The 27,526-nt window shown below is 31.5% G+C and overlaps 1 protein-coding gene across 1 annotated transcript; it reads right to left on the bottom strand.

Moving 5' to 3' along the window:
- Positions 1 to 4,729: 4,729 nt before the first annotated feature.
- On the bottom strand, positions 4,730 to 27,163 carry LOC128188576 (protein UBASH3A homolog). Its single transcript, XM_052859721.1, has 12 exons — positions 27,005 to 27,163; positions 26,460 to 26,513; positions 22,141 to 22,327; positions 21,287 to 21,479; positions 20,847 to 21,016; positions 17,872 to 18,080; positions 12,798 to 12,903; positions 9,442 to 9,586; positions 8,968 to 9,087; positions 8,761 to 8,853; positions 8,005 to 8,244; positions 4,730 to 7,669 (listed from the first exon to the last, which is right to left on the bottom strand). The coding sequence occupies exons 1-12, from the start codon at positions 27,115 to 27,117 to the stop codon at positions 7,425 to 7,427; spliced, it is 1,875 nt and encodes a 624-aa protein (XP_052715681.1). The 5' UTR covers positions 27,118 to 27,163; the 3' UTR covers positions 4,730 to 7,424.
- Positions 27,164 to 27,526: the final 363 nt, after the last annotated feature.

Below are 27,526 nucleotides of genomic sequence, written 5' to 3'. Positions count from 1 at the left end.
TTTGACTGGTTTATCTAGACTGACTTTCAAACATAAACATATTATTATAACGTAACCGTGACGTTATGCTATAATGACGTCATAATAGCAGTGTCTCCCAACGTCACATGCACCTTGACGTCGTATAAGATATTTACCAACACAGCTAGTGTTGTGACTAGTGATAAAATTAACAGTTACATAATGAAAAAGACGAGACCTAACAACGATTAAGAAGATATGACGATGACATTTCGTCATACTCAGTATACATTCTTGAAAAGGGCGTTCAAGAACATTGTCACAGTATGGAAAAGTGCGTTCAAGAACATTGTCACAGTATGGAAAAGTGCGTCCAAGAACATTTTATCTGAAGCAATAAAGTGATTTGAAATAAAGAGATTTCCTGTTACGATGGCTCGGACCTGAATCTGAAGTTTAATCAACAAGTATGAGAAGAGCAAACCAAAAGTATGCAAAATGTATAGGAGATACTGGATGAATGTTATGGACCCCCCCCCCCCCCCCCCCCAAATTGACAAATTGATACATTTAAAATGCGCATTCACTTTTAGTTACAGAAATTTCTAATTTGGCAGAAATATAGTATCATTAAACAATGAAAGACATGCTATGCTTTTTGCTAAAGACCTCGAGCGCTAGCAACTACGTTCGTCTTTTTAATGGAATACGCATGTTGACTTCAAAGTATGGCATTCTGGGAACACCTGTACCATGTCAATTTTGTTTTATCATTCACATATGATCTGAAGTTTTGTGTTTTGCTGTTTGAAAGTAGCTTAGGTCCAATTATGCCCGAGTTATCTCTAAAATTATAATAAACAGAAGTCTTTTCTGAACTACCTTCCTGTATCTTTCCGTTAAGCTCGCAAAATAACCTCGGTTATGTTTACAGAGCCTGCTGGTAAGGACCGGGAAGATACGATTGCTACAAAACAGTACCATTGGGCTCTACTGATCTCTTATTTTCACCTCAAAATTGATATTACAGTAACTACAGAATGATTTGAGCACAGTTAATGAGTTATGCCAATACCGATGTGAAGCCAACTCTAAATTCGCGATTCTGAATTGAGACCCCTACCCCACCTCCAACACAATTTCAGTGCAACAATGTGCCCTCATATGGATATTTAACTGATTCAGAAAATTAGACGAATGGTTTAGAAATCTTCTGTGTTTTATGATTGTTAAAGGGACTTTAAAATTTTATTTTTCCAATTTTAATGTTTAGAATGGTTAATATGGGTACTTTTAATTCTTTACTTAAAATTTGAACGTCAAATATTGAGTTATAAGCAAGATACAGAGTTTGAAAATCTTTGTTTTGTAAACAAAGCTCGAACTTTGTTATGGTTTACATGTGTTTTATTGGTATAAGTATCAATTAAATGTTGCTCTTTTCTGTTTATCATATTATCTATGAACACATTGAATCAGTTTACCTTGTTTTCCATGAGTCATTTGGTCAAAGAAATGGTTATTACATACTTTAAATTATTTGTTAACAAATATAAGACTCGAGCTTTGTTTACATAGCAATGATTTCTTACTTCTGTATCTCTCTTAAAACTTCACTTTCAACATTCAAATTTTGGTCAATCATTCAAAATGAGCAAATAAACCATTTTATACATAAAAAAGAAAAAGACAATTTTAATCTGAAATCGTGTCCAAGTCCCTTGACAGCGCTAGCTCACCTATCTTTTAATTTTAAAAAAATAAACCTGTGTCTTAATATGGTACCGCAATTGGTGTCAACCCAATCATGTACAATGCGCTTGAAAACTTACAAAACAAACTTGCTATGAAATGTAACATTCAAAACCATGTTCCGTATCCGCCTTTCCAAGAGATTGTAAAATTAATTCATAAAGTTAACGTACCTCTGAATGGTCCAGGCTTTCCTTTTGAATCTTCACCACCTTTAGGAATGGATAAACAAATCAATAGAAAGACATTACTGGATTTTGGTCAAAGAACCTGGGGGAGTAAGCCGAGGCATATTCCCACAAGTGGCCACAACCCTAACACTGTGTTTCAACTGACAATCACGCATTTAGTATAATAAGTGTATTAACTTCAAATATTTTTATCACTGTGCTTACATATCTCCAGAGAATTTATTATGTATGTACATAGAATAAAGAATTCCAATCTTTTGTCTTAAAGTCCATTTTAAATTTGTATCCCTCGACATGGTAACATGTTTATTTTTTTATATAAATAATACAAAAGATAACTGATTTAGCATTAATTATAAATCTATGAAATTATTAAATGCATGTTTTTAATTTATTATCCCGTAATTTTACTTTCTTTACATATAGAGTTTTTCAAATTTAAACAAAGTAAACAAAGATATATAAAAAAAATTACAAGACGATTTATTAGAATCGAACAACTTACTTCAACATACTTACGTTCCAAGATTTTGAAAATCGAAGAAAGAAAACTTGCTTTTTACCATAGAGTGGATCTGGTACCATTTTTTTGAAAATTGAAAAAGATAGACATTTATATGTTTTATCAATTTACGTTCTTTTAAAAAAAAAACTGGTATGATGACTTACTATATAAAAACAATTATAGTCTGAACATCCGATTTCATTGTCATTTTGTTGTTCAATTAACATATCAATATTTTGATGTCTTAATATCAATTAAATTTGAAGTCAAATTTTTAAGGTTTTGGCAATATTGATTGCAAATGGCTACATATGTTTAATATATTTAACAAAAGTGATATTTGTAAGAAAAAAAGTTGTGGCTTTTTCAAATGGACTTCAGTGGTTTTATGCCTCGGCTTATTCCTCCACGTTCTTTAATTATGCCCCCTTCGAAGAAGGGAGGGCATATTGCTTTGCTGCTGTCGGTCGGTCGGTCGGTCTGTCGGTCGGTCGGTCTGTCGGTCGGTCCACCAACAATTTCCGTTCATTTTCTTCGCAGAGGATGAACAAATTGATATGAAATTTGGTATACACGTTTATCATGATAATATCTAGGTCAAGTTCGATATTGGGTACAATCGAGCATTTTTCATTAGATTTATGGCCCTTGGACTTAGAAAAATTCTAGTTTTTTGCAGTTTCCGCTCATTTTCTTAGGAGAGGATGAACATATTGAAATGAAATTTAGTATACACGTTTATCATGATAATATCTAGGTCAAGTTCGATATTGGGTACAATCGAGCAATTTTCGACAGAGTAATGGCACTTGGACGTAGAAAAATTCCAGTTATTTGCAGTTTCCGCTCATTTTCTTAGCAGAGGATGAACATATTGATATGAAATTTGGTATACACGTTTATCATGATAATATCTAAGTCAAGTTCGATATTGGTTACGATCGAGCAATTTCCGACAGAGTTATGCCTCTTGGACATAGAAAAATTCCAGTTATTTGCAGTTTCTGCTCATTTTCTTCGCAGAGGATGCACATATGGATGTAAAATTTGATATACAGATTTATCTAAATAATATCTAGGTCAAGTTTGATTTTAGGTATGATAGAGCAATTTTCGACAGAGTTATGTCCCTTGAAAAATACCAGTTATTTGCAGTTTACGTTCATTTTCTTTGTGGATGTTTCCAAGGGAGGGGGGCATAAATGTTTCACAAACATCTCTTGTTTTTTTTTATTTTTGATGTTTGTAGTGTTTTAGAAATGCATTCCTCATAATTAATCAGAGTGTCAGTCGTAGAGTTACATGTATAAGCAAAATACAAAGCTTACAATACTTTGTGTATACAAGGCTCGTGTCCTGTTTTTTGTTGACATTAGTTCAATATACCAGTAAAAGTTCTTTTTTTAGCTAAAGCTAATACATGTATCTGCTTGTTCGTTATTACCAATTTCTTTTCCAAGTGTGGGCGCAACTATAAACTGGCTCCTTAAATTCTGAATGCGATCACGGTCCATTACGATGGAATCAACAAAGTACATACATGTAAAGTATATTTGAGGAATGAATTTAATATCTACCTATGTTATACGATATAACATAACTTGGGGCAGTTTACGCTTTATAAACCGCGAAGCTGTTCCAAGTTATGTTATTCTCGTATAACATAGGTAGAAATTAAATTTATTCCTTATAATTTAATTTTCTACTATTTGAATTAGAGAATAAGGCCCATTAATTAGTTAAAATAGGTTAATTTGTACAAAATTTAAAATTTTGCTAAATCCGTATTCCCATAATGCAGATGAAGTTCAATGAAAGCTTTGATTTCAATTATAATTTCTCAGTAAAATATATACTTCTTTTAGTTTTCGTGACATTCTACACAGTCTGATAACAGTTGACATTGTCACTTAAGCAGCTGAAGTTCAAATCTAATAAATTGATAATGACTGATTAAATTGAGTCTCATCATATGAGGGCCAAATTTAAAACTATCCTAAAATCTCTACTTCCGCTTATTTTCTCACATGAATATGACGTAACGTAACAAATCTTGACATTATGCAAACCTTTGGTACACTCATTCTAAAAAACAAAACAGAGAATGAAAGTACTGGAATAAATAGATGGAATGTTATGGGGCAAGACAATGACATACAAATTCAATTGATTTTTTTTATTTAACATAATATAAATATGTACAATTCTTAAATACAACAACAAAGAAAACTTTCAGGTATAATGATCGTTGAAATCTCAACAGGTTATTTTTTCAAACTGCGAATATGCAGAAAGTATGCAAAGTCACTTTTTGTCGTAGTCGACCATTCTGTTTCATTCCAATGAAACATGGATATGGTACAACGTGCTTTAAAGGGGACTTGTACTAGATTTGAGCTCATTTTTTGCAAAAGAATGTATTTCAAGCTTAAATTTCAAAGCTTAAGTCCTGTTATTGTTTATATATACATGCATTGGATGAATTCTCATAATGTTGCTTTTTGTTGTTGATAAAGTTAGTTATGAACATGTTGAATCAGTTAATCCTGTTTGCCACAAGCTATTTTATCAAAGAATTAGTAATTTCTTAACTTAATATTTGTAAACAAATATAAAACTTGGGCTTTGTTTACATATCAGTGACTTCTTTCCACTGTATTCTGCTTTTAACTTGACTTCAATATTCAAATTATGATGAATCATTCAAAATACATAAGTAAACCATTTTATCACGTAAAAATGAAAAATAAAGACTTATATAAGTGTTTATCTCAAATCGTGCCTAGGTCCCTTTAAGCAGTGTGAATACATGCATTCCTTTTCACTGACTTAACCGAGATGTCACTTTGCATTGTAATGCAAGACAGCTTACGAGAAGAGCTTAACGTATGTAGAATATCAAAACTTTGAACACTAAATGATATTTTTATAATATAAAATGGCACTCGGGATGTGCAAGAGACAGTGGAAATTGTGGTCTAAAAACCCCCAGAAGAAATCACATTTGTAACGATTTGAATATGGAACATAAACTGATGTTTTTCATTATAAAAAAAATGGAGGTAAAGATGTCATGTACAATGCAGATAATATTCAGATCAACAAATATTACAAACTCTGGAAGGAATTGATGAATGAAAATGAATGCTTCAATCTTAAATAGACTATGGAAGATAGATGCTTTATCAAGATATAGATTTCGATAATATTTCAGTTTGCGTTTACATAGTAGAAAGCCCTCTCATTTTCTTTGAGTATACCTTTGGCCTTAACAACTCATTTCGAGTTCAACACAATTTATACACATCTCTATCAAAAAAGCACATATATGGATGAAGAATAGAGGCAGGTAAAGCTTGGTTAAGAATCTACAGTTTAGCAAGGATTTTACAAAGAGATTTCCTATGACCTTGACATTTGACATTGATAACTTAATCTAGGGTCACTATACACCCCTTACCTTACCTTGCAGTCTTTTTGCATAGTCAAACAAATATTCGTTCAAAAAAGGATATTTGACCTTTGGTCACGAACTTATTTCAAAGCTGAACAACCTTTATCTACCAAGAGATTTTGTTTAAGGCTAAGCAGGATTTATGGTCTAAACTGAAGTTCAAAAAGATTTGCCTGACCTTCAGCCGTAAGCTAGAAGTCACAACGTTTTATCTTAAATATAAGCCAGATAAGGCAAATGGGAGAAACTCTATGGTTGTAAGAAGGTTTTTCTTTCAGAGTTTTGTGTTCTTAACATAAAAAAGATTGTTCAGGGTTACTGGTAGCAGTCTTATTTCAATACATTATGTGGGTGAACACTATGTGGCTAAATTGGGTTTAGGGAGAAAGTCAATACAAGAACTTTACATATATATTTGCTTTTCACTTAACCTTTGATCAAGAAACATTGTTCAAGGTCACACAACAGTGTTTTGAACCACACTGAGCTGAGAGGAGAGAAATATGGTATGCTAAGGACCAATAACATTGGACAGAGACTGATCACTATTAAAATCCTGCAGAGAAAGACCCCTAATCAAAAATATAATCCTGTGTGTCTGTAGCTAACAGAAAGATAGGTCTGCAAAAAAAACTTGTACTCAAGACAAAGGTATTTCCCAAAGTGGTACGTATAAATTGGACTTATTAATTTCGTAATATTAGTATATGAGGATGTAGATTTTGACCACTTATGATGCATATAACCAGGAGTTGCATCATTTATGGTCAGATAAGTAGTTTCTTGATAATTATGTCAATAATGATCAGAAATTATGTATCATAATTGATTACTATATGGATATAATATAAAAGTATAAAATGAATGTAAATCTAAAAAAGCACAAAAATGGATGTAAAAAGTAAATAATCCAGCAACATTTGAACATTTTCTTTGCTAAGAAATTATGTACAACAGCCTTCCTCTTGGGAGTCATAATACAGAGTAATAAATTACACTTATATTTTTACAATATCAATAAAATAAAAAATTGGCATTCAAAAAGGTTAAACTTCAATTAAAAAGTAAATACATGTAATAGCAATTTTGTAAACTTTATCTAAAATAATGAAAAGTATTTATTGAATGGAGTTTAGACTAATTCATATTTGATCTGTTTTAAAATTCTGAATCTGATACGTAAATGATACGTACACTATATGCAGAACAAAAAAAGACAATTTTATCACAGTTGACTATGGTAATTAATTTTCAAACATTACTGGTTCAAAAAGATATTTATTGATTTAAAGTATTAATATTTGACTCAACTTTCAATAAAATTTCCCACTCTTTACAATATGAAATCACTGGGAACATTAAAAAAGGGAGTTAGTATATAACTGAAAATCAATTTCAGCAAAAATCATAGGATTTTACATTATGCTTTGTATGTTTCTCTTGGAGACTCATACAATTTTTTTTTCAGACCATTGCATCGAACATCTGAATTTGATATTTCGCACAAATATCGCTTTATTTTCTTTCTTAGTTTTGGCACATTCCAGCACTTTTTTGACTTTTAACTATTGAGAATATCCCTGACACTCTGTACAATGTTACGTCCATGTGATAATGGTAGTGTTGGGGCATCTATGTGTTTCCATTTCCGTGTAATTGCATCCTCCTCAATGGCACACATAGCTAAGTACGGTACTTTTGGCAAAAGTTCTCTGTATGAGGTTGAGGGGCGTGGTTGCTGCCCAGTGATGACTCGTGTACATAAATCCAATGTACCAGAATGACCAACAAACAGAATACTGCCACCTAAAAGTTTTGAACAAAAAATAATAGATTTAAAAGATAAAAAGTAACTTACTTCAAGTCATAAACAGAACTGATTTCAAAAAAGATAATTTTGAGACCCATGAAGCTAAATGATTTTGCAAAGAAATTGGGGCAATATTTTTTAAAGGGGTTTAAAAATGAAAAAGAATGTAAATCAAGGATTTAAAAAATTTGTTGGAGAAGTACAAATCACTGGGCATTCATGTATTGCAAAATTACATAAGAAAACTAAAAATTCAAAAGCAGCACATTTGCAATAAAATTCATTCAAACTCTGGATATTCTTGTTTTAAATAATGCAAATGTATACTGACCTTCCTTTTCATGCAATTTAAGGATCTGTCGAGTTGTCTCTGTGGATCGTGCATAAAGATTACTGATGGACTCTCCATCCTCTAGCTTGTCCTTAGGGACTTGGGGTGAATAATGACTGTCAATCGGGTATCCCTGTTTAGACAAGTCGTCTGGAGAAATCCAGCGCGGAACAACACTGGTGTGACCTGTCCACTCAAACAGACCTGGCTCTATTTTGATTTTGCTTTGAAGATTAAGACCTGTAAAAAAAAGCCATAAAAATGCATTCAATATCAAAATAGATTCTAACTTTTGCTTTTACTAAAATTATTTTCTAAAATACATTTTAAATCCATAGTGATTGGAAAGAGTATTGGCTTGATTGGTTTTCGGTAATACTTAGGAAAGACAGCATACAGAAATAACAATATTTAAGACTTTGAAAACATAGATATATCTGCTATATTTAATAGGGGTAAATTTTAAGAAGGGATATGGTTGGATGATGTACTTATGGTTAGTGTCTTTTAAATTTGTCTACAACAGCTTCCACAAAAAAGGTAAATAAGTATCTTTCTTATAAAATGCAAAAGGAATTTTTTTACTGCCGATAGAAGGGTAAGTATGTGCTACTCTAGAAAAAACTAGAAAGATGTAAGTAGATACTTCAATTAGATGTAAGATTTCTTAAACAAAAATCCATATCAATAATGGTTTTTTTATTCATTGCAGAATCCCGTCCATTTTATACTTGGTCAAAACAAATATTCCTTTACCTTGATAAATTTCAGTTGCTGTTTGGAGACATCGAAGTGCAGGTGAACTATAAACTCCTGCTATTGTAACTTTGTTTTCGAGAAGTACATCAGCTGCAAAAAAAAAAAATATCACCTTCTTACTAACTTTCTAATACAATAAATCTTACAAACTCAGTTGAATATTTAACTTCATCATATCATTTCATTTGAAGCCTTGAAATATACCTGTCAGACGTGCTTGAAATTTTCCAACTTCTGTCAAAGGTGGGTCATTTATGAATTCCAAGTTATTTACCCGAGTCAGCATCTTTTTGGGCAGGTTAAGGTTCACTCTTGAATACTTTCCTGCATATCAAAATAAATTTCATTAAATCTAAACTTAACAACTTTAATTTTTAATTGTCCCTTTCTCAGATTTTTTCAGAAATACATACTATGATATTATGCATTTTTCATTTCCAAACAGTGATTATGTATCAGACTTAATGTACTATAATCTATCATCTATTTCAAATTTCAAAGTGTCCCAATCCACATGTCAAGTATCAAAAACTAATGAACATTTTTACAGAAGATTGTGCTATCAAAAAGTCAACAGTTGGATTTTTGATGGCCTCTGTATAAAAACTGATTAAATAAAAAAAACAAAAAACAGTAACTATTACTGGTATATTTAATGATTTTATGAAGATGTCCTACCGTCATCATTAAAGCACATGTCATACCATCCTTTCCCCATGGCAAAGTCAGTTCTTTCTCCATGGCGACAAATTATTAACTTTCGTTGTTCTCTTTTTACTTCAGGGGTGACTCGTTTTTTCTCTTTAATGAAAACTTTATTCACCTATGCACAAAAAAGAGATTGATAATTGGTTAATATTTTATGTTTCTAATTATATACAGACTATGTTTCAAGTGTTTGACAAAGCTGAATGATATAACCTAGCTAGCTAGTTTTCAAAAGATGTCAATATTTTTTTTTAATGATTAACAGTTTTTATAGTTCTTCTTGACTTATCATTCCAAAAACTTCTTTTTAGCAATTTCTACGGAAGCGTATTAGTGCCACATATACACTTCACATTTTTTTATTTTCTACACTTTAAAGTGTAGATTTTACACTTTAAAGTGTAAATTTTACACTTTAATCTGTAAAATTTACACTTTAATCTATAAAATTCACACTATAAAGTGTAAAATTTACACTTTAATCTGTAAATTTTACACTTTAATTTGTAAAATTTACACTGTAAGTGTAAAATTCACACTTTTAAGTGTAAAATTCACATTTTAATCTGTAAAATTCACACTTTAAAGTGTAAAATTTACACTTTAATCAGTAAATTTTACACTTTAATCTGTAAATTTTACACTTTAATCTGTAAAATTCACACTTTCAAGTGTAAAATTCACACTTTAATCTGTAAATTTTACACTTTAATCTGAAAATTTCACACTTTAATCTGTAAAATTTACACTTTAAAGTGTAAAATTCACATTTTAATCTGTAAAATTCACACTTAAATATGTAAAATTCTTAAATATGTAAAATTCACACTTTACACTTTTAAGTGTAAAATTCACATTTTAATCTGTAAAATTCACACTTTAAAGTGTAAAATTTACACTTTAATCAGTAAATTTTACACTTTAATCTGTAAATTTTACACTTTAATCTGTAAAATTCACACTTTCAAGTGTAAAATTCACACTTTAATCTGTAAATTTTACACTTTAATCTGAAAATTTCACACTTTAATCTGTAAAATTTACACTCTAATATGTAAATTTTACACTTTAATCTGTAAATTTTACACTTTAATCTGTAAATTTTACACTTTAATCTGTAAAATTCACACTTTAATCTGTAAAATTCACACTTTAAAGTGTAAAATTCACATTTAATCTGTAAATTTTACACTTTAATGTGTATAATTCACACTTTGATCTGTAAATTTTACACTTTAATCTGTAAATTTTACACTTTAAAGTGTAAAATTCACACTTTTAAGTGTAAAATTTACACACTATCTTGTAAAATTGGCTCATATATACACATACATTGGAGAGTATTTATCATTTCCGATGGTTTGATCGAAGCATTATGGACTGAAATATTTTAATTAGCAAATATTTCAAACTTTGTCTTCAATACAGTGACATCATTACACAGTGATATTTTTTTAAAAAACCGTGGATTTTTCAAATAGATATCAGTTGTTTTATGCCTCGGCTTTCTTCCACACTTTTTAATGATGATTTTAAAATAAAAATAACAAATAGTGTTGAATTACTGATCATTCAAAGAATATACATTATGTAGCATTCTGTCTAAACCTCGATTTAGCATATGTACGTTCAGTACTTTGAGTTGTGTACGTACTACAAAAACTTGATTAAATAAAATTGTACTGTATACAAATGAATAAAATTGATGCTTTAAACTAGTAAAAGTCTTGTATACATTTAGCAGGCTTGAAGACTGTGTATTTGCATAAAAGTGAACAAAAAGTCAAAACCCCGAAACATTGTTACAGATAATTCTACATTTTATGTTTCGGCCACCATATAAATATAATTATGTGGTGGCCGGCTGGCCGTCAGATAAATAAGTGGTGATCGCTAGTATTTAGTCCATTGAATTATCACTTTTTTCAGTTTTTGCGAAACTTTTAATCTGATTGAAAAAGACGAGGGAAACAGCTTGCATTATAAAAAGCCCTTAGCGTTGAACATTTTTTTGGCCATGGGACACTGATACATTTTGTCTAAGAAAATTAAATTATAACTGTTTCAGTTTTTGAAAAATTGAATACTGTTAATGAGAACTCATTTCTCGATTGCAATGTTTATTATTTAAGCAAGATCAAAGAAATGTCGGACATTTAATTTAAACAACCATGTGGTGTTGACATAGTATTTTACAGATATATGTGTAAAATTTACAGATTAAAGTGTGAAATTTACAGATTAAAGTGTGAATTTTACACTTTGAAGTGTGAATTTTACACTTTTAAGTGTTAATTTTACACTTTAAAGTGTGATTTTTACAGATTAAAGTGTAAAATTTACAGATTAAATTGTAAAATTTACAGATTAAAGTGTGAATTTTACACTTTAAAGTGTGAATTTTACAGATTAAAGTGTAAAATTTACAGATTAAAGTGTAAATTTTACACTTTAAAGTGTGAATTTTACAGATTAAAGTGTGAATTTTACAGATTAAAGTGTAAATTTTACACTTTAAAGTGTAGAAAATAAAAAAATGTGAAGTGTATATGTGGCTTCCGTAAATTTCAGACGAAACTTAAAATATTTATATATGCCTTTCAATATGTGAATTTTCAATGCAATGCGTATCACTACAGTCCTCTTAATCATAAATATTTAAACACTGTATTTCATCTACATCCCCAAAATGTGTAGTGTTTGATAGAATGTCATTTTGGCCATGATACATGGATAAACTAAATGTGCAACAATGCTAAAATATCTTGCAATCAGTTAGAATATTGAATTTCAAACAGTATGACATAAGAGCAGCTTTTTAACAATGAACTCATGCACTTTAAAAGTACATGTATGTAAATTTGCCTTAATTAAAGGGAATTTGCGAGACGACACAACTACAGAAGACATACTCAGAGAAGACACTCTGTTATTTTCAGAAGATTTTATTTCTTTTTCTTGCTTCACCTTGTTCTTATGAGCTTGATTTGCCAAATTTTTCACTAAAAAACTTAAAAGGGTGTCGTTGGGATGTATTTTGATATCAATATTGTATTATCATAAGCATCTTCACTAGCCAAGGGTGACGATCCGCTCTGCTTCTCTTTCTAAAGAGAAGCAGAGCGGATCGTCACCCTTGGCTAGCGAAGATGTATCATAAGATACATTATTGATTGAATTTCTTACATATTCAGTTTAAAGATGCATCTGTCCAAACCTTTGAACCATCACGGGTCTTACATATCTTTTGTATATCAAATACATTTAGATTATAAACTTTTCAACCAAAGAATGGACAAGTGATTTTTAAGAAAGTAGAACTATACCTTTGCATAATCCTTTTCATCATGCCATATAGCATCATAATCCTCCTCAACAATGACTCCATTGGTGACAGCCACAGATTTAGGTCTGATGTGTAGTGGTAAAGATCTATACATATGGGAAAATAAGAATGGCGTCAACATATACCTTTTTATGTCTTTTCTTCTAAATAAATTTAGTTTTCAAAATTTTATTTGAAACTAGTTTTTACATTTTGTTCTTAAAACATAACTTTTATTTTATCACAGAGTAAATATCAATTTCAAAATATTGTTTAGTGGATCTCGGAAAAACACTTATCTAAATGATGCATATCTGTAAATGTATATCGCATGCAATACAATATTATTTTAATGGTTATTAAAGACAATCTTTGTCTTGGATGGGTTTTTAGCTCACCTGAGCTGAAAGCTCAAGTGAGCTATTCTGATCACATTTTGTCCGTCGTCCGTCTGTCCGTCCGTCTGTCCGTCTGTCCGTCTGTAAACTTTTTACATTTTGAACTTCTTCTCTAAAACCACTTATCCAATTTCAACCAAATTTGGCACAAAGCATCCTTATGAGAGGGCGAATATAAATTGCAGAAATAAAAGTTTGATCTGTATTCAAAGCGGAGAAAACCTTGAAACTGTAGAAAAAGGGGGGTGCATTTTTAAAAATCTTCTTCTCAAGAACTACCGAGGCAAATTCAACCTAGTTTAGCATAAATTATCCTTATGGGAAGGAAAATATAAATTGCAAAAATTAAGTGGTAATTCTGTTTCAAATCTGAGTTATTACGAAAATAATAATAAAGGAAAGGCGTGTTTCAATCAGTTTAATAGCTTCGGGTTCGGCATACGGTAAAATGATTCCATACTTCTAAAACGAGGTTCTTTGTTTATGAATTTGCTTGTTGTGCAACAGTTCGCGTATGAAGGGAAATTTTGAAACATACATTGATACAAAATATATTGGTGCCGATTTTGTGAAGTAAATTGAGGCTAAATATTTCAATGCGTTGATAGTTTTCACACATGACAATGGTGTTAGCTTGTTCTGATTTTCGTTTCGTTCTCATTATGCTTTGTAACCTGGAAACTATCGTCTGTATTTCGTGATTTTTACGTATCAAATCTTCGGTAAATCAAACAGTTAACTGTTTACCTGCGCAAATTAAGCAAAATCGGATGTAGGGGTACTGGAATACAATTCATTCTATCGGTAATTCGGCATTATCTTTTGCGTAATGGTACATGTAGATTAATGCAATAGGTTTTGTTGAGATGCTCGGCATTTTCTCGAGTTTATTCAGTTTAAATAGAGTTTGATATCGCTGATGGAAATATGTAGGTATATACATGTATATATATGATTCATTTCGAAAAAATAAATTGTGTTCTTTATTTGTTATATATGTAGTGCATGTTTCTTGTGTTTAATTGTTTACAATTTCTATTTACTAACCATATTTGAGTCTTAAGCTTCGAATTATAAGCAAGATACAGAGATTTGCCCACAATTCTATGTTTGTACACAGATCTTAAAAACTAAAGCTTAAAAAATTAAAAAATTTGTCAATATTTATTAAGAAAATTTTCAAAGCCTGTTCTTCCAGAAACCAACTTTAACAACTTATTGTATTGTAACCTTAACCTTTTTAGCTCACCTGAGGGTGGGGCCACAATGGGGGGTCGAAGTTTAACAAATGAATATATAGAGTAAATCTTTAAAAATCTTCTCCTCAGAAACTAATCAGCCAGGAAAGCTGAAACTTGTGTGAAAGCATCATCAGGTAATGTAGATAAAAACTTGTGAAAATCATGATCTCCGGAGGTAGGGTGGGGCCACAATGAAGGATCGAAGTTTTACATAGGAATATATAGAATAAATCTTTAAAAATCTTCTTCTCAGAAACTAATCGGCCAGGAAAGCTGACACCTGTGTGGAAGTATCCTCAGGTAGTGTAGATTCAAAGTTGTGAAAATCATGACCCCCGGGATACGGTGGGGCCACAATGGGGGATCGAAGTTTAATATAGGAATATATAGAGTAAATCTTTAAAAACCTTTTCTCAGAAACTAATCAGCCAGGAAAGCTGAAACTTGTGTGAAGGCATCCTCAGGTAGTGTAGATTCATAGTTGTGAAAATCATGACCCCCAGGGATAGGGTGGGGCCACAATGGGGGATCGAAGTTTAAAATAGGAATATATAGAGTAAATCTTTAAAAATCTTCTTCTCAGAAACTAATCAGCCAGGAAAGCTGAATCTTCTTCGGAAGCATCCTCAGGTAGTGTTGATTCACAGTTGTGAAAATAATAACCCCTGGGGGTAGAATGGGGCCACAATGGGGGGTCGAAGTTTAACATATGATTATATAGAGTAAATCTTTAAAAATCTTCTTCTCAGAAACTAATTAGCCAGGAAAGCTGAAACTTGTGTGGAAGCATCCTCAGGTAGTGTAGATTCAAATTTGTGAAAATCATAACCCTGGGGGTAGGTTTGGGCCACAATGGGAGGTCGATGTTTTACATAGGAATAAACAGTGTAAATCTTTTAAAATCTTCTTCTCAGAAACTAATCAGCCAGGAAAGCTGAAACTTGTGTGAAAGCATCCTCATGTAGTGTAGATTCATAGTTGTGAAAATCATGATCCCCAGGGGTAGGGTGGGGCCACAATGGGGGGTCAAACTTTAACAAAGGAATATATAGTGTAAATCTTTAAAAATCTTCTCAGAAACTAATCAGCCAGATGTTTCTTTATAATTGTTAAGAATTTGGCCCCAGGACAATTCTTTGGCCTCCCGAGAAGGTTCAGAGTTTGATGTACGTTTATATCTAATATATAAACTATTGTTAAGGATCATTTTGAGAACTGCAATACTCAACATATGATATGACTATAAAATCATCTTGTTAGAAAAGGGACTAATGATTATAAACATAAGAATATCCAGGGGAAAATGGATTTTATTTATACAGGATCTACATGTATTATTGTACATTGTCCAGATAGTTTGTATTATGACTCCATTAAGCTGATTTTATCATACCTATTGTTCCTCAGGTGAGCGATGTGGCCCATGGGCCTCTTGTTTTTTTATCTATCATTCCATATAATATTGTACATTGTTATTGCATGATTGTGAGAGAGATATGAAGATTTATTCCCCGAAGGAAAATCATATTTCAAGAAGACATCACCCAAGGAAAATTTGGGGAATACATCTTCATGTTTTCTGTTCATTTGTGCAATATTTCTTTTAATACACCTGGGAAACAACAATATACTGTATACGAGATTATTTTGCTCCACGTTATTTTCGCCCTTCTTCACTTGCATACCTGTCTTGAATTCTCCCAGACAAAATTGTTTAAGATTGAGAAATAATTTGAGAGATTGGAATGCCCCCAGTCTTAAATTTGCCCTCTGACAATGAGGGCAAAAATGAAACGGAGGCGAATGTTTCCCTTTATATTACAGTACTAATAGTTTTTTAACTTTTAAAAGACAAAAACGTCATGAATATTTGATTTTCTATCTTATTTTCTCCCTGTTTTATTAATTCAAATCACAGATACTGTACATTCCTAATTAAACACGAGGAATTAATATCCGCGTAAAATCGCAAGAAGCTCCTTTGTGGATTTTACAATCTCGCAAAAAAAATTTGAGAGTTTAGAACAATAAGAAATAAGGAAAAAAAGTTCTGAATGCGTGTTTTTATATTCTTGTGATTTTATACAAAACAGCAGAATTAAGTATTCGCGTAATGTAAGGAATTTACAGTAGTTGAAATTAAAATTATAAAATATTTTAGATTTAATCATATCTATTTACATCATCTCATCTCAATTTTTTCATAACACTGGAATGAAAAATCCTGAGGTTTCAAAAGAGGTGGAATATGATTTTTATTCCCCGTGAGACACAACGTTTTGTTTGCTCTGTCTGTTTCTAGACCAATCAGATGACATGTTATATAGAATTATTATATTGGGGTATTATGATAACTGATGCATACACACCCTGCCTACTTCAATAATGATAATATATAGATTATAATAAATATATACTGTATATTCTTATTGTACGCAAGTGTTTTCATGATTTAAGGCAACCATTTACTGTATACAGGGAAATATTCGCCGCCGTTTTATTTTCGCCCCTTTCGCCCTCGTTGTCAGAGGGCGAATTTAAGACTGGGCAAATTCTCTGTTACAAATAATATCTCTGTTAACACAACTGCAACTGGGCGAATTCAAGACTGGGCGAAACCGTTTGCAATTGTAGAAGGGCGAAAATAACATGGGGCGAAAATAACATGGGGCGAAAATAACCCTGTATACAGTATTCCTTGCATTTCATTAGGAATCTACAGTATATAGTGTACAACATTTTATATTTACTTACACTGTAGTCTACAACATTGAATATATACTTTCATTACCAAGAGATATATATTGTTTTTAACACTATTTAAAAACAATTATAAATCCATTAAGTACCTCACAACATCAAGACATACTTTTACAGACACTACACTACAAGATGGCAAATTATTAGTTTTATTAAACTAATTAATCAATCCATTTGGTTCAATTTATCATCATAGCTAGCTCATGGTTAAAGTATCTGCGCGATGAAATGCAAATCATGAGTTTTAATCCCCCTGGGACTTTTGTTCTTATTTTAATACAGATAAAAAAAATTTAAAAATCAATTTTTTCATCGAAATTGCATATTTTTTTTTTACCAAATTCACCTATTTACATCTTCTGCATCATGTTATCTATCATAATCTGTAAATTTCTGTTGATTTGAGAAATATTTCAAGGTGTGGTGAGCCACCTAAAACACAAGTCAGCAGTCTCCCGGCCTAGAGGTCATGACCATGACTCTGCAATAGCTTTACCTTAACCAAATTTTTTTTCCTAGTCATTTTTCAGATTATAAAAACAAGGCTGCAGAACAAGTTACCAGCATTAAGGTCTTTCCAAAGATGGATGAACTGATTCCTTCAAATGTTTGTTTTAAATACAAGTCTTAGAGGAAAGGTTCAACTTGATAAAAAAAAAAATTCTACTAGTACAACCTGTGAAGAGCCCATGTCCATGTTTCTGCTGTCTTCTGTGTGTAGACTCCAGGGAACATGCCGAGCTGTCCTGTCAGCCATGACACTCCGGGGTACCAGCCATCTTTAGTTTTATTGAGTTCTTTTGGGTCCAGAAAGATGTAATCTCCATCTATTAGTTCCAACTCATCACCGACTTGTGGGGTGTAGGCCTTTACTACTTTACGAATCTATAATGGTTGATCATAGCTACTGTATTGGAAAATAATTAAATGCAACTTTGTAAAGTACATCAATTAATCAAATATTTCAATGCTAAAACTAATTAAAGTAAGGTAATCATAAATTGCTCAATTTTAATCATATTACTTAGTCTATTATTTTGACATTTACGACAAAAATTTTTATAAAAGGATTCAAAGGTAACTGCAATAATTTAAGTTTTTCAAAAATTTTTTTTTTAATGACATTGTATGCTTAAAAACAAAGATATTTTAAAGAGAGAGAGAGAGAGAGCGAGCAAAAATCCACATATTTTTAAGATTCCAGACTGAACAGATCCTATTAAACATGGCTTCATTATGTGGACCAGTTATTGTATAACTAAAGAAAAATGTGTAGACGCAGTGCTGTTTCAAACAATTTATAACAATTTGTAGTGACTCTTGTGAAAATAAGTTTTGTAGTGAATGATGTAGGTATTAGTTAAAACCAATATTTATGTTACCAAGTAAACAATGAAATATAGTCAATCAAGAAAATACCCACTATCAAAGTTGATATATCTGTTGATACTTAATCCCCATGTGTTATTTTCTCTGATTATCGCAATACAAAATACTAGTGGTAAGTTTAAAAAAAGAGACAAAATTCTTGTCATCTAATATTCTTCCAGAACCAACTTGAAACCAACTAAACAGTAAAATGTGTTAATCAAACACCCTATTGCATTTGCTACATACCACATTTTAACAAGTCTGAAAATATAAAAACTTAACAATGAGCCATTTTTTTGTAAGAGAATTGAGAATGTTTTTTTAAGTGTTCTTGACGTCAATTCAGAAATTGAATATGCCTTGTTAAATAACAGGAATTATGAGCTCCGTTTTTTGGGTTATTTTTTTATAAATGCTTAAATGACCAGGCAAACTTTCAATCCATGCATAAATGTAAAAGAACTTTTGTTTTACCTCTACAATTAAATCATGCAACTTCAAAATTTTTTTCTAAAACAAAAATACAACAGTGAAAGACAGAGTTTGAGTGAAATTCCTATTCAAGCTGCACCACATATATAGACTTGACAAAGGAACATTTAAGATATTTAATATCTCCATATTAAAGGTACATCTCTTTTTTTTTTTTTGAATATGTGATGTTCTTCAATACCAGTTATGTGGTTCACCCATGCTTATCAAGATGGCTGAACTTAAATTGATTTAAATGTCTAGCATGGTAATATAATGAGAGAAATATAGGGTATATTGCTAAAATTTTGGTTTATTGAAAACTTACACAATGTATGAACACTTGTGTCTGAACCAATTTAAACAAAATACATGTAGTTCTTCATAATCTATCATCCTTGTTGTGAGAATGGAATAGACTTCTGTTCAATGTTTTACTGATGGATCATGTTACATCTATAAATTTCTGTAAGTTGTATTTTTTATGAACTACTTCTTTTAGGGCAGTTATACAAGAAGTTGTAGTATATATAGAACCGATCAGGTATAGACAGGTCATCGAAGAGCAATCAACCCTTTCGAACACGATTTTTTTGTTTTTGTTTATAGGTACATGTTCGTATGATGAAGTATACTTGATATGTATTTATATATAAAATTTACATTGTATTTTGTAGATATATTTGGAAATATACAATTATTGGGCCTAATTCCAGTTCATCGCTATTAAACGTCGCGTGCTGATTGTATATTACGGCGAATAAACTGGTAGATAGCTCACTCACTCTAACACCTGTGTTGTTGTTATTTATAAAATACTTAAAATAGAAATACTTTATGTTTGGATGAGTGAAACGAAGGAGAACAAAAATGCTGTGATATTGTCAGTTGTTTGTCAGCCTCGTTTATTTTTTAATTGTTTTGTTAAAAGCTTGATTTGATTTTGATGAGAGCATTTTAAAATTAGCTTTCACCAAATCGTAAATAAATTTCTAGATTTTATTCATTTTTTTATTTGCAATTGCCTTATAAAGAAAGTTAAAACATTGCAGTTACCATTTCCTTTAAAGTTCTGTTCAAATGCACATCTTGCAATTTTTGTAACAATGTGCCACATTGAAGTTGCAAATCCTCTCTTAGTAAACTAGTTGCCTCAATAAAAGCACTCTATATCCATTTCATGTGTCATAATTATATCAGCAAAATTATGGTAAATATCAAATCTATTTTATTTGCAATTTAAAAATTTCATAATATCAAACAATATTGTCGAATGAATATAATTTCAGTGTGTTGTATTTTTTATATGAAAGTGATAGCAATAAAGGAAAAATTAAACTATTACCCAGTTATATAGTATATAATTCAACCTTTCAATTATTGATCACAGAAACATCTTTAATCTAAAAACAATTCTAATATTTCCTACTAAATGTAGAAATATATTTCCTTAAGAATTATAAAACAAAATCAATAAACAACTAAGTTGACTAAAATATTTTTGGGAAAAAAAAAAGTTATTTCAAGGAAATGCATGAAAATTTAATATTTGTCTATAAGGCATTTCCTAAAAATGTATGTAATATCTGAACGAAGGTTCCACATATGTATATACATTTTAAAATCAAAAACTGTGTACATTTTTTTTTACTTATAGAACAAACCTGGTACAAGTCCTATTTAGAAATCGATATTCAGGAAATAATTTTGAATGAATTTAAGATTAACATCCTTCTAACAACTATTTTAAAACAATTTTGAATCTTGATCCAGATGTAAATGTACAAACTACAATGGTTCAATATTAACCTCGCTTTTGCTTGCCCTTGGATCTCTGGAATACAAGCGGAGGTCCCATCGTACGTCAACAGTCAGATCAATTTCTTTGGCGTACTTCAGAAGCTTGTCGTGCTGTTCCTGTGGATACTGGTAAGCTAGAGTCAGGTGAAGCTGCTTCTTGTGAGGTTCTAACTTTATCCCTTTTAAAATTAAAATAGGATGATGAAAAGTATCTTTATTTCAAGAATTGTTCATATAACCAATTACTCAGTATATGTATATTTATTGTATGTGGCACTTCCTGTGCTACAGCATCCGATTAACATATTATTTTTGAAATCAGCATTGTTAAATGTACTTCATTTCCTTTTAACTCTCTTTTAGTTAGCGAAACCAAAATGTAGATTATGGATTATTGAAAGTTTAATATGTTGTACTTTTAAAGTTTGTTATAAATGTTGTTCCATTACCTTGCTTGCTTAATTCTCTGCAAAATATGGAAACACAATCCTGTAGGAAGTCATACATGCCTTCCTTCACGAACAGACCAATGAAATTCATCTGACTGAAGAAATCCAATTTCAAAGCGTCTGGAGCCTGTCTGAGTTTGTTTTCTAACTTCAAAAATGTCTCACTTAGAAATCCTACATCCTTATCTTCAGCCTACAATAACAAAATTAATATAATAAAATTCTGGAACTATTCACTGAAGTTAAAATAATTTTCTAAATCAATAAGAATTTTTTTGTGACAAATAGCATGTGAACAGCAGTGTTGAAGATAAAGTTGTTTTGTTGCAATGACTGTCAAATCTAATAGACCCCTTCATGATAATTGCGGTACTGCTCTCTTGCAGGGCAAATTGATATACTTTGCCGAAGTGTTAGTGGGTAGATATTTAAATGACGTAAATGAAACAATTGACGTTACGTCATATTTCACCAAACTATGTCAATTTGTCCTGCAAGAGTGCAGTATTGCAGTTACCGTGAAGGGGATTAATTTTGGGGTACACAATTACAAAGTGTCTATAGATTGAGATGCACTTAACCATGCTAACATTGGATGAAATCAATGACAATTACAAATAAACATTGTAACATTATGCACAGGACAACAGAATACATCCTTGTTATGTACTCGAAATTTTTAAAAAGTTTTTTGCCATGATAGTTTAAGTTTGTATCCCTTTACACTTGAAACTTGAAATAGACGGTGAAATACAATCACCAATTCTTTTGACATTCAAATGTCTGCAGAACAAGAACCTTTGACTCAATTGATCAACTTCGCAGAAAAAGTAAATGTATATAAGAGAACTCACAGCAAAGAATGGGCACATTGTGATGTGTGGGAAGTAGGAGTGGGCTCCATTCCAACCACACTGAGACATGCTTTTCTCCCAGAATTTGTTCAGTTCATCCTGTAGTTTACCATTCGGACAGAGGTAAAGTATGTATTCCCTACAGGTTCTATCATCCAATGTTGGATCATCTACATGAGACAGTAGCCTGTCAAGATAAAGAATCGGTAACAAATTATTACAAAGGTCCATTAGTCTGAATGGTACTTGACACCTTAGCATAAAATTACATGTACACGCATATGTGCAAAGTATCAATGTTTGTAAGACCTATATACTTTTGAGTTTTAAACACCATCAGTGGTCATATACTGGTATAAATTGCTATGGCCGACCTGTGAGAACCAGCCATTACCCATGATAACGTTTAATAACAACCCTTCATCAAACACATATCATCCTACTTTATCTAAATCTTGATCACACACTTTGCTATTTTAATGAATAAATGAATCTAAATAATGTGCTTTATATCCTCTTACAAGAGACCTTAATGAACAGTATAGATTTGAGTGTAAACAAAGCCCTATTAATGATCCACAATATAATAACTCTTAAATAATAATTATATGATAAAGCAAAACCATTAAAATATGTTCTTAAATTTTTTCATTACAAGATTTACATGGTTATTACAAGGATAAACCCAAATTTTTAAACAAGTTGATTGGAGGAGGAGAATCATGATACTCATATCTAAGTAATAACACGAATGTCTCTTTAGTAAGTTACATAAAAATATTGTACTTGCATTTCCATTGGTAAAATGTTAAAAAAGAACAACATCCTTGAAATAAACTCAATCAACATTTGACATCTGTGAAAAGGAAGGGAATATCTAAGTACATCATCTTTAATATATGTCAACATACCCATTCGTGTTAACCTTTTGTGGTGAATAAGAAGGAAATTTAGACTCCAAAAGAGGTTACGATTATACCACACGGCACCTTGGAAAGCATGGAGTGTTACACGCTGTGATTGTGTTACACGGTGCATGTGTACATCTATTAAACAGAAAATCTACTTGGACACACCAAGTACCCCAAAAATGGTCTGTTCAATGCACTGACAAGACATCGATGGTACAACACAAGCTCATATTTAGAGGGGAAAAAATAGAACAGTTTGATTCTGTTTAAAAATATAATCGTTTAAAAGTCAAAATCAGCGTTACATGAGTTTATGACATTGAAACAATTTTTTCCCATGAAAAGATTGATTGTTGGCGCCACAAAAGGAAATTGGCATTTTATTCTTGCATATATGAACAAGATATCATAGAGATCACAACTAGTACCTTAAGTTATTAAAAGTAAAAGGTCCTAGACTTGATGGCAAAGGAAATTCAAATGAACATGAGCATTACAAACTTTTCTTTTCAGTGTCACATTCTTAAATATTTCTGATTATCAAATATCATCCAGGTTAATGTAAATGTGGTGCATAAAGGTATTAAGACAGAGAGCATCATGAATTTGGATTTTTCACTCACTTTCTCATGCTTTTTTAGTATAGTTCCAATATCATGGCTACATACTGAATGATATGACAATCTTGTCATTGATTGTTTCAAATGGAAGTAGAACCATTTTAACAAGACCTTGGACTTTCAGTAGGACGTAGAGCTCTACTATTTCTTGCATCAAAACATGTTAAAAATGAGGCTGGTTTCAAGTGAAATATACCCATGTACGCAGATTACATTTAGTCCTCTAGCTTAAAAGCCAGCCAAATTGTGTTAATTTCAGAGAGCCATGGCTGAATAGCCAGCCTACGTCACATTGCTGTATGATACAACAACATGTACTAAAAGTCCAAGCTCTTGTTAAAATGGTTCCAAGTGTTAAAACCAGGAAAACACCAAAGTTTGACAATTTTTCATAAAAAGGGAAACCTAAATAAAGTATGTCAGGGGACTGCTTCTCAAAAAATGTATAAACCTTTAGTGCGAAAAAAGTGGCCAATTATACATTTACCAAAAATATGGGAAATCATTTATTTACAATTAAGGTACCCCGTATATACTCGCCTATAAGTCGGATTTTTGGGAGTAGAAAATTGGGTGAAAAGTGGGGGTCCGACTTATAGGTGAGACATAGTAAAAAAAATTTCACAAGAGACTACTAAGTTATATTTCTTTTTAAATAATAAACAGATAAATGCATTGGACCTGTGTTCATAAAAAGAAAATTCAAGCAGTCAGTTTTTCACACCTAAGGTGATAAAAGATATAGAAGTCATGTCACCTAAAACAACACAAGCCAACACCCCAGTTTAAGGGGCTCTTTACCAACCTAATCAGTCAGTAAGGAAATAAATCACTATCTTCAAGTTTTCAAAAGGACTCTATTTACCGTAAATACCTGGTAGTTTTGAAGCTATTACCAACGTGTAATTAGTGTTATAAAAAATAATGGCATTTAAAATCAAAAGATATTAACATCATAGACCCATGATAGAAATAGTCTTGAAGCAATTATGGGGTGAAACAAGGACAATTTTTTTTAGAACTCAAAACATGTATGATAAAATGTGGTACATGTATTTTATTGAGAATATCTGTACATCAATTGTCCTGAAAAAGTGACCCATTTACAGTAAAACACGCTTATAACGAAGTCCCAGGGACGGGCAATTTTACTTCGTTATAAGCGTAATTCGTTATATCCGTCAAGTTAACAAGAAGAAATAAAGTCACAGGGAATGAAAATCACTTCGCTGTAAGCGTCAATTCATTATAAGCGTGTTCGCTATAACCGTGTTTTACTGTATAAGGGAGTCAACAGCAAAATCTTCAAATTAAAGCTGGAAAAAGGCAACCGACTTATAGACGAACCGTACTTATAGGGGAGTATATATGGTAATGGTCAATACCCCACTAGATAAATAAAATTTGTACAGAATTTTTTCATATTTTTCAAACGTGTATCTGAGGATATGTTCTTTAATATCAAATTTTACCCTGTTGGCTGGTCCATCGGTATTCTAAAAGCTAGGGCCGTTGCTAAAAATAGAACAGATTGCGGAAAATGGCGCTTTTCTCATAAAAGAATATAAGCCTAAGCCTGAAATTTGACTTTCACAAAACTATTTTTTGACTTATATCCTATGTAAAATAAAGGAATTATTATTTCAAATCAAAAATTTTCATGTTACAGTTGCTTATTTATCAAAAAATAGATAAATCTGCATATAAATTAGATAAAATGAATAAATTTTCAAAGAGAATTTAAACTCTTATAATTTTATTTACGTACAGAATTCTCTAAAATTTTGATATTATTTACATCTTAATGCCCTTAATCAATTGGAAATAAAATAACCTAAGGGACTGACATTTTCTGGATCAGAATTGGCATATTTTTGGTAAAATCATTAAAATATATATTTTGAAAAAAGATCCATAAAAATAAAACTGTGCTTAGGTTTATTATTTCATAACTCTAAAAAATATGTTTTGATTATTGTTAAATAGAAAACATATGATTTAAACAAACTGTTGATTAATCTGGATTATTTAAATTGCAAAAGATGGTTTCTTTGGATATCGGTAAGTATTATGGATCGAGATCGGTATTAAGAAATTGCAGTCACATGCGTGGATAATGCTAACTACCTGATATATGCCTTCAAGACAAAACCTCTATTCAAACTTTTTTTACTGGATTTAAAGAATGTTCTTATAATGAAATAACCTCTTCAGCGCATGATTTTAATTTAAAAACATTTTTTTTTTGTGGAAAATAAATCTATGCTCGTTGCTAAGCGAATAGGATAAAGATGATATAGGTCAAATTATTTCCCCTTGTGTTTTTATCTCCCTTATGCACTGTAATATAGATCTCGGTCAGGATTTCATTTTGGATGTTTATGGACTTTCAGGGAAAAATGTTCAAATAATTGGATTAAATTCAACCTTATAATGGATTGATGTTTATGCAGGACAAAAGTAAGCGGTCTATATTTTCAAAACGAGTACGCAATCGACACAACCCAGTCATGTTATTTCGCTGATTAATACCCCGGTAGGCCTAATTGATTGCAGTTGTCAGGATTTTTGATATATTTGTTTTGAATCAATTTCTATGTCAGCTTGATTTCTTTGTTTTGAAATACACCTTTTAAAGTTAGGTCTCAATTAGATCGGGCACGGATAAGACGTAATAACGCGTGAATTTTGTCAGACGTTGTTTTGTGACGAATGGATAATTACCTTAAGTACAGAGCATTATAGCTGTTGCAAATAAATTGACAGTACAATCAATGATATAACTCACCAGTCTGAAGCTAGTTGAATTCCCCGATCTCCAGTAGCTGCAATCGCCTTTTCTCTAAAAATTAACATGAAAGGGTACAGGTTAGTGCATATTTTCACTAATTTATCATATATAACATGTATAGGGAAATTTAAAAATTGCTATATTAGCATGTTTTATGTTGTGCACACTGTTGTGTGGAAATGAGAGAAAATTTTAAAAATTCTAAAATGGATTCATAACCCTGTAGTTTTTTTTATACATGAAAAAATTCTTTATTTACATCCTTAATATGTAATTACATGTAAAAAAGAATAATTTTTCCTTCCGTGTAAACTTAAATGAGTTGCCTTATTTTTAATCGAGTTATCTTTAAACATTGCAGACCTCTGCTATTTGACTCTGGTCTTGTGACGTGATGTAATCTCGGTAAACATGGGAAGATTTTTACAGAAGAAACACTACTGTTCAAGTGCCAACGAAAACTCTTTACATTTTCGCCACTGTAATGTTTGGCAAAAGACAGAACAGAAACGGTGGAACAAAAAAGAACACAAAGATCTTACGCTCTTTTCCTGGGAAATCCCATTGACATTAAAGTTTCCTGGGCAGTCTGCTGTTTAGTCCTCCTGATGGAATCATCCCTATTACTTCGGGCTGGTAAGCTTGCAGACGCCATACTTCGATCACTGAAAACACTTCCGGGGTGTCGGAACAAGGAATATAACTCTGTAGCGTTGACTAAGTGACCCCCCCTCCCTTCCTTCCGCAACGATGGAATGCATAGCAGGCCATCGAAATCGTGTCAGGGGAGGGTATCTAGGTTATATATATATACAGTTTTTCCGTTTGTTAAAGTCAAGAGACAAATCATCACTCAAGAGTATATATTCAAAAAGGGGCTTTTCAACAAGCTAGAAATATAAAATGCTACTGGATTTAAATTTGGCCTATATTAAACTTAAAGAGGCCATTAAAGTTAGTTAGGAAACTACGTATGTAGTTAATTTTTTTGGCAATGCATGGCAATGAGGCTATGAAAAATAAAAATAATAAAATATATCCCCGAATACCCAAACTCCGTCACC

The sequence above is a fragment of the Crassostrea angulata genome, chromosome 6, assembly GCF_025612915.1.
Source record: "Crassostrea angulata isolate pt1a10 chromosome 6, ASM2561291v2, whole genome shotgun sequence".
In the NCBI taxonomy this organism is placed as follows: domain Eukaryota; kingdom Metazoa; phylum Mollusca; class Bivalvia; order Ostreida; family Ostreidae; genus Magallana; species Magallana angulata.
The sequence above is the reverse complement of the archived record's forward strand: the minus strand, read 5'-3'. Positions and strand labels throughout refer to the sequence as shown.

Excerpts from the sequence above, each read along its gene's own strand:
- LOC128188576 (XM_052859721.1), bottom strand. The coding sequence starts at position 27,117 with ATGGCGTCTGCAAGCTTACCAGCCCGAAGTAATAGGGATGATTCCATC. Across the intron at positions 22,328-26,459 it reads ATTCAACTAGCTTCAGACTG|GCTACTGTCTCATGTAGATG; the intron begins GTGAGTTATATC and ends TTATCTTGACAG. Across the intron at positions 8,245-8,760 it reads AGCAACTGAAATTTATCAAG|GTCTTAATCTTCAAAGCAAA; the intron begins GTAAAGGAATAT and ends TTTTTTTTACAG.